The 14864-nt window shown below is 47.2% G+C and overlaps 1 protein-coding gene across 1 annotated transcript in view; it reads right to left on the bottom strand.

Moving 5' to 3' along the window:
- Window positions 1-13421, bottom strand: part of DEUP1 (deuterosome assembly protein 1) — a 444549-nt gene extending 431128 nt beyond the window's left edge. The window contains 4 exon segments of the mRNA XM_078658866.1: window positions 2661-2729; window positions 7522-7595; window positions 10047-10097; window positions 13296-13421. Coding sequence (XP_078514992.1) covers window positions 2661-2729; window positions 7522-7595; window positions 10047-10097; window positions 13296-13421 — 320 coding nt within the window.
- Window positions 13422-14864: the final 1443 nt, after the last annotated feature.

Raw genomic sequence — 14864 nt, 5'->3', positions numbered from 1 at the left:
TAAACTGCTGCAGAATAGTTTCACATAGAAAATAACATGTAGGAAAATGTGCTTGTTTTTTTAACATGTGAAATGATGATGATAATGATGATGAAATGATTACGCACTTGTATAGCGCACGACTACCCGTAGGCATCTCGGCGCTTGTACGAATACCGCCAAGGAACCCTTCCTGGCCTTTCCCTGTGAGGAGCCCACTCCTGGGCACCCCCAAGATGAAGTCAGGCATCCTCAGCGTTGTTGGGGCCGTTGTAGAGATTAAGCAAGCTATTGCCCAGAGGTGCAGAGTGGGACTCATGATCAGAATAGGCACCGCGGCGAGAATTATCAGGTCCGAGGAAATTGAGCCCGAGACCCGCCGAGGCGGGAATTAAACCCTGGTCCCGGCCAGACTACTGCATCAGGGTCTGCCGCTCTAACCATTGAGCCACACTTCTCTACTAAATGTAAAAGAATCACTTTAGAATGCATTTCAATTTTGATAGAAAAATGTTTTCAGATAGAAAATAGAACATAGGTAAAATGTGCCTGCACTAAATGTATATCAAAATAACACAAAGACAATTATTTTTGTACTAGGCTATCATTTTTAAATATGCCCTTTACTTAGGCACAAGCCTTTTTCTTTTGACTCTTGCTAGCAGCTAAGTAGATGTTTATTTAGGACATTTTGCCGTGCGCCAGTATCTTGCTAAAGAATGTGCTGACTTCAAGCTTATGTTTCCTTAGCTGCATCACACCATATTAGATCATTGATATAACAATGAAACATGCTGAATTCATAATGAATAGTCTGTTAGAATTAACTGTAATTTAGATGCATTTTATGAATGCTTAATTAGAACATCATTGAAATATTTGTTTCAGCGCATCTAACTAGCCATTGTATTCACAATAGACACTGACGGAACACACATTTAAGCTTAGATAAGAAGGTTCTCATAAGAACTTTCCTCCATGTTGCTAACACTTGAAACAGAGTTTTACCATATACCGGCGTGAATGTTTACCATGGGAATCGAGAGTAGAAGCAATGGATGTTGACGGTACCATCAGATGAGCAGCTTCCCTTGGCTGAGAGAATCGGACACCTACTAAGTTTTGTTGCATTATTGTGTGATTTTATATTAAAAAGTGTTCCTAGTGAGTTAGAAGACATTTCTTCTTCCCGCATCACTCTGCTATGGGAAAGTCTATCTTATTCACCCTCACCCTTTGTTGCTGACAGCTATTGCTAAAGGTGACTAGATTCTAACTTCTCTGATCAATGTTACTGCACTGATCAATCCTCTATCATTGATATTCTAATCGTTGCTACTGTAGCTGTGAGGAACTGGGTTGAGTTTCCAGAACGACTCTACATGGAAAGTTTTAGTCTTTGACTATGCCCTGAAATCTTGCTCTTTTCTGGAAGTAACTCTTCATGGGTTTCTCTGAATAGGGTAGGTTAGGTTCTTAGCTAGATAGTGACAATTTCCTTTATGGAGAAATCCATATTGATTTATTCTTTTACTAATCAACCTTTAATGTGATATTTCTGTAAACTAGACTAATCTGAATAAAGATGACAAAATCGTACTAATCCTTTAAGATAAATAAAAGGTTTGAAAATGTATCCATCCTCCCATCATTGACTGATCATTAAGTATCTTGCAGTTGATGGTTTATGCATGACTTGTGTTTTGTTCCAGCTCCATTCGTGCTACAGTGGCAAAGGTCCATACCACCTGTCAAGCGCCGTCAGAATTTTCAAAGGCCGAGATCTGTAAGTTGGGGGGTTTGGTCTTAAATACCATTTGGCCAATCCTTTAGGCGCTAGCACTATCTAATTCTCGATAATGCTGTTCATTAAATGTTTCTTACTTCATAAACTGCCCTCTATAATGATAGTAGAAAGAAGAAAAGGTTTGGTGCCAGGAGATCACTTGGATGGTGGGTGCAATTTAAATCGTGTCAATCAGTCAATCAATCAATTACAGATCTGCCAACTAACACAGTGCTGTTGAGTGCCACATGATATCGGATCTCTTTACACGGTCACCCGGTAAAGGAAAGGATATCACACCCTGAGCACAAAGTGAGCTGGAAACATTTACCTGGGGGGTTTCCAGCTTGTGTGTGATGCTCTCCACATATTTCACAACCTGTCAGGATTTCACAACCTCCCCAGGTCACACAGCAAGAAACTTCAGTAACGGTTTATGTGTATGGCAAACGTAGGCATGGACACCCACCTATCTAAGCATCACGCCCATGTTACCCCATACCATCTTAGGCTGGGCTGTAACAGACTGAAAGCATTTGTCCCATTTGCAGGTCCCACCCCCATTTCCAGTACTGGTGCCTTCCAAGGCCCCACCTCCTCTTGCAATGTGCAAAAACAATTCCAAGTTGGCAAGTCTGCAATCAACTAGGGTGATTGAGAGGGGGTTGGTCTATGTTTAGGTTTATGCTTATTTTAAAGCACACAGTACGTAACGTAGTTGCTTCTAACCCTCTAAAGATGAACCCTCAAGAGCAGGTTGCAATAAAATACATCATCATGAAGCGTGTGTTTGGGGGGCCGCCTCATGGCATCACCAGGACTTGTCATCAGAGCCATGCGCTGCCTCAGTCCAAATTGTGACCTGCTTAGAGTTTCCCCGAAGTACAACCCTTACCTCAGTTGAAAGAACTGCCCAAAGCTCTCCATTTGTTGCGTCATACCGTCGGTTGCCTTTCTCTCAAGTCTGTCAAAGGAGAAGAAGACAAAAAGTAAATCCACCATTCTGTAAAGATGCTACGAGCAGTATTAGCTGTGACTTCTACTCTGATGCTGAACCCGTGAAGGAATCTACCTTAGTGGACACACTGGACATGGAACTGAGAATCGTCTGACATGATTCTTCTATTGTGACATGTTGGACTTGCAAGTCATCGTTCTGCTATTCTTTAGCTCATCAATTCTAGCACAGTTTTGAGAACTCTGATGATTTCAAAATGAGTCTTTTAGGGCCAGATGTAGGTGGCCAAATAGCGATCGCTAACACGGAAATTTACAGAATTTCAGCGTTTGCGATCACTATTTGGCTGCGAGCAATGCAGGTGAGTTTAAACCTACTAGCAAAATAAGGAATCGCAAAATTGCTATTCCTTATTTTGCTCTTGCATTTAAGGAATCGCAAATTGCGATTCCTTAAATGCAATGTAAGTAGCACAAAAAAAGTGCACTTTAGCCTTAAGGAATCGCTAATTACCACCAACTTCAAGTTGGTGGTAATTAGCGATTTCCATTAAAAAAGCACCTTTTTGCTTTTTTTAAAGTGCCATGTGGCACACATTCTTACGCTTAGGGCATATATGTGGGCCACATGTGCACACATGCACATTTCAGGGGTGCAACAGGGTGTCCTTTTGACAACCTGGCACCCTTGAAATAGCGCCCGCTATTTGCTATTCACTAATAGTGAATCCCAAATGGAGAATACCTTCCCATTCTTTCCTATGGGCCTCCTAGGCCATAGGAATGAATGGGTAGCAGTAGCGGTCGGCAGTAGGTGTTTCTGTAGGGCGGTGACGTGGGCAGGGGGAGGGGCAGGGTGGGGGGTAGTAAGGTATGGATTACGGAGTTTTACAGGTAAGTAAACTTTAAAAAATATAAAACGAATTTTGTTGCTCGCACTGCATCACATTTGGTGATGCAGTGCGCGCAACGAAATTCGTTTTATTTATTTAAATGTTTACTTACCTCTAAAACTCCGTAATCCATACATTATTTCCTCCCACCCTGCCCCTCCCCCTGCCCACGTCACCACCCTACAGAAACACCTACTGCCGACCGCTACTGATGGGTAGGTATTCCTTATTAGAGAATCTCAAATTGCGATTCGTTATTAAGGATTCGCTAATATTTTAGCGATTCTTATCTACATTCAATTTTGCGAGTCCTTAATAGCGAATCGGTAAAATTCGCTATTAAGGATTCGCAAATTTGATTTTACCTACATCTGGCCCTTAGTTATTTACAAGGGCCAATACTGTGTGCACTCTCATTGTCCTTAAAGAAAGCACAACTGTTCCTCCGCCACCTTAAACAACAAGTGCCCGTTGTCTCCCACAGAATATTTTTTTATGTTATGGTTTAAAGCGTCTCGTGTATTTTTTTTTTGGGGGAAAATTGGTACATCGTGGCTAACTTTACGTGACAATTTTTTTTAGCACTTCAAAGTGTGTGATTAAGTATAAACTGATCTGAGCTCATGTCAATGGTGTGGGTCCAGGAGTTGGTCTCATGGAACGTGTTGCTGTCCTTTAAGTAGTAAATACATTTTCTGACATTCATTTGGTGTGTACAACGTAGGCCTCAGAGGCACATGTATGCCTAAACTTTGCTTTTACAGCGGTTGCCCTAAAAGGTTCTGGGTGTACTAAATGAAATGTTCATCCATTTCCTTTTTCTTTTCAATGGAAGAAACAATTATTCAATTCAGTACTTTAATTGGAAATTAGAAGTGAAAATAATCGTTATTCTCCAGTCCAGGGCAGTTTGTCACGGAGAAGTGCCGATACCCTCCAGTTAAAGTATTCCCCTTATTAAGAAGTGCCTGTCCTCTCCCTTTCAAATTCAGAATTGAGCTCCCATTTCAAGTGTTGCGTTTAAAGTGGTGAATTGTTCAGTCAGTGTGCCTCTCTTCTGCGTGCATCTGAGTAAACTCTGAAATAAAATAAGCTCACTAGAAAGCAGTACAGACAAAGCACACTGTGCGCCCTGGCTGCTCGGTGCTCTCCGGGCACCGTGCTTTCCACCCTTTTATCCGTGTGAATGGTGACCGCTAAGTGGAGTTGCCCTCTCCCGGTGCTGCCCTGGCACTGCCAGCTGATGAGCGCTACTCTCTCTCTGCCCTCCCTTCTTTGCTCTCTTTTCCCTGAACCGCAGTCCCTGGGGAGAGCTTCCCCTCTCACCTGCCGTCACGGGCTGCCGTCTCTCTGCTGTCGCCTGTCGTGAGCTCTGGCTCTTCCCTGCCGCCGCTCCCCGCCCTCCCCTGCCCGGCTCCCGCCAGCCCGGCCAGCGGTGGCGCTCTTTAGGCCGCTGGAGGCGCCGTCCGTTGCCGTAGCGACGGCGTCAGCAGAGGCGAGGTGCATGGAGGAGAGGGGTGAGAAGGAGCCGGGGTGAGTGTAGCCCAGGGGACGGACTCCGCAGCGTGCTGCTCACCCGACTGCAGAGGGACCAGACACTCTTTTGAGGGCACTAGGCAAAACCCCCCCTGCTCCTCCAGACGCCGTGCTCGGAGGGACCCTCTCTTGCAGCAACTAGGTACCCCATACCTCCCAATCACTCCACTTTTCGTGTCGGTTAAGACTTTGACTTCCAATGTGAGCCTAGCCTGAAGTTTCCACTGGAATGCATGGGCTACAGCGGCACTTCGAAGGGTCACAACTGGGCAATCTTAATGTAATAAGTGAAAGTTAGACTTTGGAACTGATAATCAGTTGATTACTGTGATCACTTTGGCACTTGTCAGTTGACCGAATTGGTCTGTAGCGATCCATTCGGGGGTTGGCCCTCGGAGTGGAGGGATCTAATCATGTTATTGAACAGTGCCAGCGCCAGAGGCGCAACTAGAGCCACATTTCGGGGAGGGCTACTAAAAATTTCGGGGTGGAGGAGGGGTGGGGGTGATTCTTTCAGCAATATGCAGAGTGGATATGCAGGGGCTCTAAGAAGGGGTGAAAACACAACAAAACCTCGTTAGAAAGTAAATGGTCTTTTAACCTCGTCCATGCTCATGACGAGCCCAGCTCGTCATGAGTCACAGTAGAGCTGTACTCATGACGAGCTGGGCTCATCATAACTGCCACGGTCCGCCCACGCGCAATTGATTCCCCGCCTGTTCGGGCGAATTAATCAGTGGGCGGAGTCGTGACGAGCCCAGCTCGTCATGAGCACAGCTCTACTGTGACTCATGACGAGCTGGGCTCGTCACGAGCACCGTGGTGCCCGGGCCCCCCTCCACCCCCACGTCGTGGGGGAATTACCCCCGCAACAAAGAGGTTAAAGAACTGTGTAGGGGCTGAAGCCCTTTGAGTCCAATGAGCGTTGCACGTCTGGCCAGCGCTTCTGATAACGGGCATTCTCACGGCCAATCACTTACCATTTGTTTACATCAATATCATTCTTCTTTGCTGCCATATAATTTGGTGGTCACTTCCTTTTCTTTCTGTGGCAAATGGACCAAGTACAGATTGATTTATTTTCAGCGGCGGCTCCTCTATGGTGGAGAAGCTTCGCACCCCCCAAAAAACGTCAGGAAAGGAAAAATAAAACACTTGTTTTATTTCTCCTTTCTTATCGTCTTTGGAGCGTGACCTGGGGGGTAACAACACTGAGGGGAGTGGTGTGGGCACTGCCTTCACTGCATATGTACCTTCCTGCTCAGTGAAGCTCTCTCCAACCCCATTGCTAGGGCTGGGGAGAGCAGGCCCAGACTCCCAGTCTGTCCTGGAGCCTTAATCAAGAGCACTCAGGCCAATCCCGAAGCTGACCTCATTCGAGAGCAGCTCAGGATTGGCCGCAGGGCAGGCTGGGAGCCTGTGCCTGAAGAAGAGGAAGGAGCAGAGGAGCACAAAGGGGGACATGGCTGGCTGATGGGAAGTTTTGTTTTTTAATTATTATTTGTTATTACCCTCCCTCCCTTCGCGAACCCTATGCCCCTGCTCACCCCCCCCCCACCCACCCTGTCCCTCGTAGCAAGCACTGGCTTCTACTGTTTATCTTAATTAGTGGCCTTTCGCTGCTTGTGCTGTGATTGAGACACTATTTCTTCTTTTGTGCAAGCAACTTGATCCAACACCAACGTACTAGAGCGATTTACAGGTTTTTTTTTGGCTGGGGAGATTAAGTGATTTGCCCAGAATCACAGGATGTTGAGCCAATGCCAACTCTGAAACCTGGTTCCCCATTTCCAGAGTTGGCAGCTTTGGCAGTAACGCCACATCTTCTCCCCTTTTAAGGTCTTGACTAGACAGCAAATGCACTGTCTCTTTGAAACATATTGTTTACAGTTAATGAGCTACTAGTCACTCCTAACTTACCATTTGTTCACTTCAATGTTGCTCTCATATCCTTCGCTCCCATTCGTCATTGCATGTTTATGTTATGTCTCACCTTGTGTTTGGCCCATCTCTAGAGCATTGACCAAGTGCTTGTGTCCATCCACTTTTCCCGTTTTTGGAGCTACTTTTTGAATTGTGTTTAAGCACTCCATACGATTGCTTGTGTTTTCAATCCCCCATGTCGCTTCCCACCTGCCCCCATTTGTGTTGCTTCTTTTCCCCTCCCAACTCATCTCTGTTGCTACTTTCTGTCTCATCCCCCTGCCTGTTTTTTCTTTACGCCCCCCACCCTTCTCCACCATTTATTTGTGTTTAAGCACTGCACTTGTGCTTGCTACTTGGGTTCTTTTCCTAATACAATAACAAGCAAACATCACTGATTTATTCCATTATGCTTCCCACAGCCCCCACACCCTCCTTCTCAATAACCGTTGTTGTTTCCCCATTGCACCTGAGAGATCAGCAAGCAGGAGAAGCTGCAATGTTTTCAGGTAGAAAGGGAACTACAGGAAAAATCAAACAGAACATTATATAAAGTGAGAGTGGTTTTGGACACTAGGGCCACTATCCATGCACGCTGTGCTGTCTACTGGTGTTAGAACTGGGGGTCTCTAGTTGGCAGAGGTAGGTACCACTGTCCAAATAGGGACCCTTGCTTCTAGTCAGGGTAAGGAGGAAACACTCTTTAGATAACCTCTGCTCACCCCCTTGGTAGCTTGGCACAAACAGTCAGGCTTATCCAAAAGCATGTGTAAAGTATTTGTACCAACACTCACAGTAACACAGTGAAAACACCCCAAACTGACTCCACAACAGTTTAGAAAAATAAAGGTATTTAATCTAAACTACACAAGACCAAAACGACAAAAATCCAACATACACAGTTCAAGAATATGGTTGCAAAAGAGTTCTTAAGGTTGCGATAAAAGAATCCACAGTTGCATGAAAGGTTCACAGTTGCGACACGTTTTGCCAACAGTACCTTTTAAAAGTGACAAAGTTCCAAAGCAGAAGCTGGTGCGGTGGAAAACAAGCGATGCGTTGCTCCTGAGACCCTGGGGAGGCGATGCGACAACCCCGCTGCAGCAGCGGGCGTGTTGCGACGAATCCGGTCTGTATGGGGAGGAAGGCGGACTTGTATGGATTCCGGTGGGTAGGTTCCATAGGAAGTCTGTTCTCGCAAAGGCACGATGCGATGATCTTTGGGGTTGCGACGATCTCCGGGGTGACGATGCGCGGACCAGCGGTGATCTCTGTCTCGCAGCTCTTCGATGCGATGGCTTCTGCGACGACACTCGCAGCGACGTGATGCAGTCCGCAAGCAAGCGGTGCAAAAATCTCACCCAGCGACGACAGGCTCTGCCGTTCTTCACAGCGTGGAGAACGGCTACTCAGATGCACCGTCTGTTTTTCCAAGGCGTTTTCTTCAGGATCACTACTGATCCTCCGTCTTTACCGTTTCTCCGTGAAGGCAATTATCTTACCTCAAATTCTACAGTTTCCTGTTTACCCACACGTCTGGAGGCTCATCTTCTACAATTACTTTGTTAATTCATTCATTTGGACCATATTATTTTTTAATAGAATTCTCCGATCACAGCATCTTCTATCAGTTCTGGGCCTTGTCGGGTCGGAATTATCATCGACGGAGCGACTCCACAGACGACACATCATATATCGTTAGCCCTGAAGAGTCGCGGGAAGACTGTCCCATACGCAACAAAACACGTGTCAGCTGGTTCTGACGAACATTAAAGACACACTATCCATTAATTGACTACAAGAAATCTGTGTTTTGTTGATGAATACAACGCTTTGTCTCAACTTTTTCTAATTTTGTCTACCATGACAACATTGTTTTACGATTAAAGTGTCCATAGGTTTTTGTCTTTCATATAATTTAGGAGAGCACACAGTTTAGTTTGAAAATATAAAACGCTAGGCTCGTCCGCGCACAGGGATTATCTGTCGGTGCATCATTGGCTAAGTGGGGTACAGTAATGAGAGGTTGCATATTAATATTTATTAAAGCAAAATGTGAGTTTGTACCTTTGGAATATGCATGCGATTTTAAAATTGTGAACATCTATACATATACAAAAAAATAAATATATAGACAAACATAAAATTGACCTGCAACGGAGACACGCGGTTCTTTTCCATTCCTCTACTTCCTCTGTCAAAAAAAATCGAGCCATGTGCTTTCAATTATCGCGCCTGTGTCTGGGCACGATAATTGAAACCACATGGCCTATTGGTGTCTATTACGCGCACGAAGCGTGTAATAGACACCAATAGGCCATGGGCAGAGCAATGCGCCCCCTCCTTTGACCAATTGCGTGCAGTCTTTTATAAAAAGACGCACGCAGAGGACAATCGGGTAGCACAAAAGAAAATGCACACGCACGAGCATGTGCGAATCCTAGGTCAGCTACCCAAACCCTGTTTTTCCCTCACTAAATGTCTCGCGCTGCGCACTGCTTCGCTAGGCGCAAGACCTAAAAAGTGGATTCTAGACTGGATCCTCCTGGCAAACAATCTTTGTGGCATTTTACCTCACATTAAAAGATGTGCTGATAGGGCCACTGTGTATGTCAAACAGTCTGTGGGTCTCTGCTCTTGTATTTTTCTTACTAAGGTCTTGTTACTCACCCTAAGTAATTTCAAGCTAAAATGTCTGCCACTAATGTTGCTACATACGCAGTCCACATTGTGGGACATGTTCGCCGGTCAGAGCGCGGCGCCTGCACAAACTTAATCATATCTGTTGGCGCTCCTTAAAATACGGTGTTTCTGGCAAGCCGCTCAATACATCTCGTCTAGACAGAATTCGTTATGTTGAAAGGCTAAGCTGCCCTTCCGCAGATCAAACACCGATGTCTGCAACAGAGAACTTCAGCACAATTCAGAACAGACCTATATCATTGCAAACCAGGGCTATGCATCACTCTCACCAGCTGGCCCCCTTCCCTCTTCCCCCCGCGCGCCAGCTGGCTCAAAAATGGCTGGAAAGGAAAAATAAAATGATAATAAACACGATTAATTTTCCTTTCCTGTGTAGTGTTTGGGGGCAGGGCAATGGGGATGGCAGGCAAAGGAGCAGTGGTAGTGCACTGTGATTAGTACGCATGATGGTATGCAACCCATATCAGGCCAGCCAAACTCTCATGTGCACTGAAGCTCTCTCAAATCTCAGCTGCATTTCTGGGTGGGATAGAGCAGGCATAGGCATAGGCATAGGAAGAATTAGAAAACATTTATTAAGCCATTAGTTTCTCTATAGAGAGGCCCCCATCAGGACTTCACTCCAAGAAGTGAACCGAGAGGACTGCCGGTTCTCCAAACGACAATACATTATAACACGTTACAGCAACATTAGTCACGCCCCTAATGGAAAAGTACAGGACTGGAGGAATGATGAACAATGAACGCACACATGAAGCCGCTGCACCTGCGGGAGGATGGCTCTGTTATCACCCCCAAGGCCACGGAGCCGAGACTCCTCTCCTCCCGGGCATGGGAACATGACTGATAGCAAAGAAACACATTTTCTGCAAATGCTAACTCAAGACGAGAAATGCTGAGACCAGTGATTTTCCGCTCATAAGAGAGGGGGCATTGCAGTCGGGTCGCGGAGTCCTGTTTCCAAGATGGCGGCACAGCAGCTAAGCTAAGAAATTGCCAATTGGAACACGAAAATACCCAATTAGTCCTAAATACACGTGCAACACATCTTTCGGTTAGACACACTATGCTAACTTACACATCATCATGTTATGTGAATTGAGGGGCGGGAAATGCAAAACCTATCAGACAAGCAGGTAGGGGACTGCCGGCACAGCTAAAAGTAGCCTTCGTACGCCCTGCATGTTTACCAGTGTTGTGGGGTCCAGAAGGGGGGCAATGCTGTGTTATTTTTGGGGGAGGCGCTGCTCTCCACGAGAAGCTGGGGGTCAGAGATGCTGTGGCACCTGCACTGTCCCACCAGGAGCGCTCCGGACCGTGCTGCCTCCTGCCCGCCGGGTGGTGCTCCGGACCATGGCGTGAATGTTTCACTGTATCCCGCTCTGGATTAATTGGTGAGGGAAAAGTTTTCCTCCACCGTTCGATCCGGGTATCTTTCATTTGTTTAACTCATTGCAGTATCTGTGTTTGGCTGCAGTGATACTATAATCTAATTAGTGCCACTATTATTTGCACAAGGCGGTCACAGCGGGCTCTTTGAGGGGACTGGAGATTTGGTTCAGTGGGTGTTAGTCAAAGAGGGTAAAAGTTCTGGCCTAGTTTTGGTATCTACTTGAGGAAGGAGCAGAGGAAAAAAAAAAACCTTAAGCATGGCGACTGATCTTGCAAGTTTACTTTTCACAGCCTGCGTGCTCTCCTTTGCCGGGGTGGACTGAAGCAGGACTACTGACTCTGGCCCCTGAGGCTCATCTTTCTTGAAGGCAGGGTAGGGGCTGATATTTTTACTGGGGGCCAGCTTTGCAGCGGTGCCCGGCCCCCTGTAACTAAAGCAGTAGTGGTGCTTGTTATTAATAGCTGTGAACATGTAACCTGTGGTGTCACTGTAACCCGGCACATTAACTAAATGGGATGAAGAAAGTGCTCCGTGCGGAGAGCAGTGCGCCTGGGATCAGGGCAGGGTAGCACTGTGAACTCTGCCGGGGACTACCTAGGGCAGCCCTCACGCATATCTGGCCGCCTGTGGGTGGCAGGCCATTTTCCTTCTCTGGCAGTTGCAGATGGCTGTTCAAGTTCAAGTTCAAAAATTTGTATAGCGCACTACTCACCCAGAGGGTCTCAAGGCGCTAGAGGGAGGGGGGGTATTTTACTTATCGAATATCCAAGTTTTTAGTTGCTTTCTGAAGCAGAGGTGGTTCTGAGTAAGGCGGAGGTGGGTGGGAAGAGAGTTCCAGGTCTTGGCCGCTAGGTAGGAGAAGGATCTTCCCCCCATGGTGGATCTATGGATGTGCGGAATTACGGCGAGGGCTTGATTGGACGATCGTAGTTGGCGGGTGGGGGTGTAAAAGGACAGGCGCGAGTTGAGGCATTCGGGTCCTAGGTCGTAGAGGGCTTTGTGTGCGTGGGTGAGGAGATGGAATGTTATTCTCTTGTTGACGGGGAGCAAGTGGAGGTCTTTCAGGTGACCGGAAATGTGAGCTTGGCGGGGGATGTCTAGAATGAGTCTGGCTGAGGCGTTTTGGATGCGTTGGAGTTTTTTCTGTAGTTTGGCAGTGGTTCCGGCGTAAAGGGTGTTTCCGTAATCCAGTCGGCTTGTAACCAGTGCGTGGGTGACCGTTTTTCTTGTTTCGGTGGGGATCCAACGGAAGATTTTTTTGAGCATGCGTAGGATGTTGAAGCATGATGATGAGACGGCGTTGATTTGTCTGGCCATCGAGAGGGAGGAGTCTAGGATGAAGCCCAGGTTACGTGCGTGGTCCGTAGGTATGGGTGCGGTTCCTAGTGCCGGTGGCCACCATGAATCGTCCCAAGCAGAGGGGGATGAACCTAAGATGAGGACTTCAGTTTTGTCCGAGTTCAGTTTTAAACGGCTGTTTTTCATCCACTCTGCTACTTCTTTCATTCCTTCGTGTAAGTTGGTTTTGGCGGCGTTTGGGTCTTTGGTGAGGGAGAGGATCAGCTGGGTGTCGTCTGCGTAGGAAATGATGTTGAGGTTGTGTTGGCGCGCGATGGATGCTGTTGACATCAACCAGCAGGTAATCAGCTAGTTGTCCTACCACCCAGAGAGACAGGGGTTGCATGCAGAGAGGGTGCCCTGTGTTTGTACAATACCATGCACCCCCCGCCCCCCTAGCAAAAGAATGGATTCTTGTCTCAACTCGTAATACTCACCGAGCCTATTTATCTGGTCCTGTGCATGTCTCCTCCCCTATCCATATGCTAACCCTCCCTCTCTCTTAGCCCTTACTTGCCTGCTCTGAGGCATCAACACCAGTCTCCCTCTTTTCACGACTCCTTCCCATGCGTGCTGTGTGTTAGGACATCAGGAAGCTTCCTATGCAGGCTTTCAGTTTTGGCTGCGGGACTTGCTTGGCGCTCCAGGGTTTTGCACATTTAAAGAAAAGGTATTACCCCCTCATGGGTCCTCCCCGTCCCAGTCCTTAAAACAGGAGGCAGTCCTGCCTCCACCCAGCCATTCACAACGCCAGTATTTCCATACTACATAAGCCCCGCCCACCTACCTTCATGCCTGTTGTTTTTCTGCTCTGACAGCGGTCGGAATGCTGGTGCTCCCGGTTCCGGTCCCTGGATCCAGTTTCCTTTGGTGGCGGTTCTGTGAGTTTTTCTTGTGTTTCTTTGATGTGCATTGTGCTGTTTCTTTCTTTTTTTTTTGTATGTTTTTATTGTGGTGTTGACAAGAAACAACTGATACAATCACATCTGTATACCTGCAGGCAACAGGAGAAGAGCAGTAATCAGGTTGAGTTGTTGAACACAGCCATTCAGTCCACAACCCTGAGGTCGGACGGCATTTCAGTATAATAAACCACATTAAGAGCAAGTTAGTACCTGCAGTGGACACAGATAGGATAGCCGCACCACCTTTTTTGCTTTGAACAATAACAATAACCAAATACAAGAGTCCAGCAGAGAAAAGTCAAAATAATATACATCCCAGCCTGAGTGTCCAGCTTCGACTAGTGGTGCCGCGGCGCCCAAGGCCCCTGTCAGTGTAAAAATATTCACAGGAATAACACAGGATTCGTAGAAAACATAGGCAGATCACAATAAAAGCAAATCTCACACCCTCAAGCCTACACACCCCTTCCTGGATCCCTACGGGGCATCTCCAGTTCCGCCGTTGGAGAGACACACAGCTCGCCACGATATGAATTCCAGTGTCCCCATTTCTTGTCCCACATCTTGGGGCAGCCCCTTATTTTATACACAGATTTTTCTGCTATCATGCTTTGGTCCATTGCAGACACCCACCTCAACACCAAAGGCCTGTCATGAGAGCCCCAACCCATCGCCACGGAGCGTTTGAGCAACAAAAACCCCAGCGCCGCCCATTGCAACTCTGGAGCAGTTAGGTTGTTTGGCCCCCACATGTTGAGGATACATTCTCTAGGTGATGTGGGAAGCGGTTTGCCCAGGGAGCTGCTCATTTTGCGTATCGCAGCCGCCCAGAACCGCTGTATTACAGGGCAGTCCCACAGGATGTGGTAAAAGGTCCCAGGGAGTCCACAACCACGCAGGCACAGTGCGTCAGGTCGTCGACTGATCCTGGCCAGGGTAAGGGCGGACATGTATGTTCTGTGCAACACTTTTAGTTGGATCAAACGAAACCTATGACAGATAGCCGATTCCCTCGGAGACATTAACGCCGCCCGCCAGTCCTCGTCATCTATGGGACCAAAGTCTGTCTCCCACTTGGCACGCAGCGACAGGAAGGGGTCAGGGAGGTTATTGCAGAGCTTACGGTAGGTAAGGGAGATTGCCTTTTCAGGCAGAGGCTCTGACAACAGCCTGTCCTCCAGAGGGGAGGTGTCAGGAATAGAGGCAAAGTAAGGAAAGGCGATCCGAAGAGCATGGTGTGATTTGTAGGTATCTAAAGAATTCAGTGGACGCCATGGCGTACTTAGCTTGTAGGTCACTAAAGGACAGTAATTTAGCTTTGTGTATAAGGTCTCCAACCTCAGAAATCCCGATCGCGTCCCACCTGTCAAAGCCCCGGGAAAAGCAAAGGGAACCCAGGCGTTGTGCGGACCACAGAGGCGATGCCTTGGTAAGTCTGTCAGCCCATCCCA

The sequence above is a fragment of the Lissotriton helveticus genome, chromosome 8, assembly GCF_964261635.1.
Source record: "Lissotriton helveticus chromosome 8, aLisHel1.1, whole genome shotgun sequence".
Lineage (NCBI taxonomy): Eukaryota > Metazoa > Chordata > Amphibia > Caudata > Salamandridae > Lissotriton > Lissotriton helveticus.
Note: the sequence above shows the minus strand (reverse complement) of the source record. Positions and strands in the feature narration are given on the sequence as shown.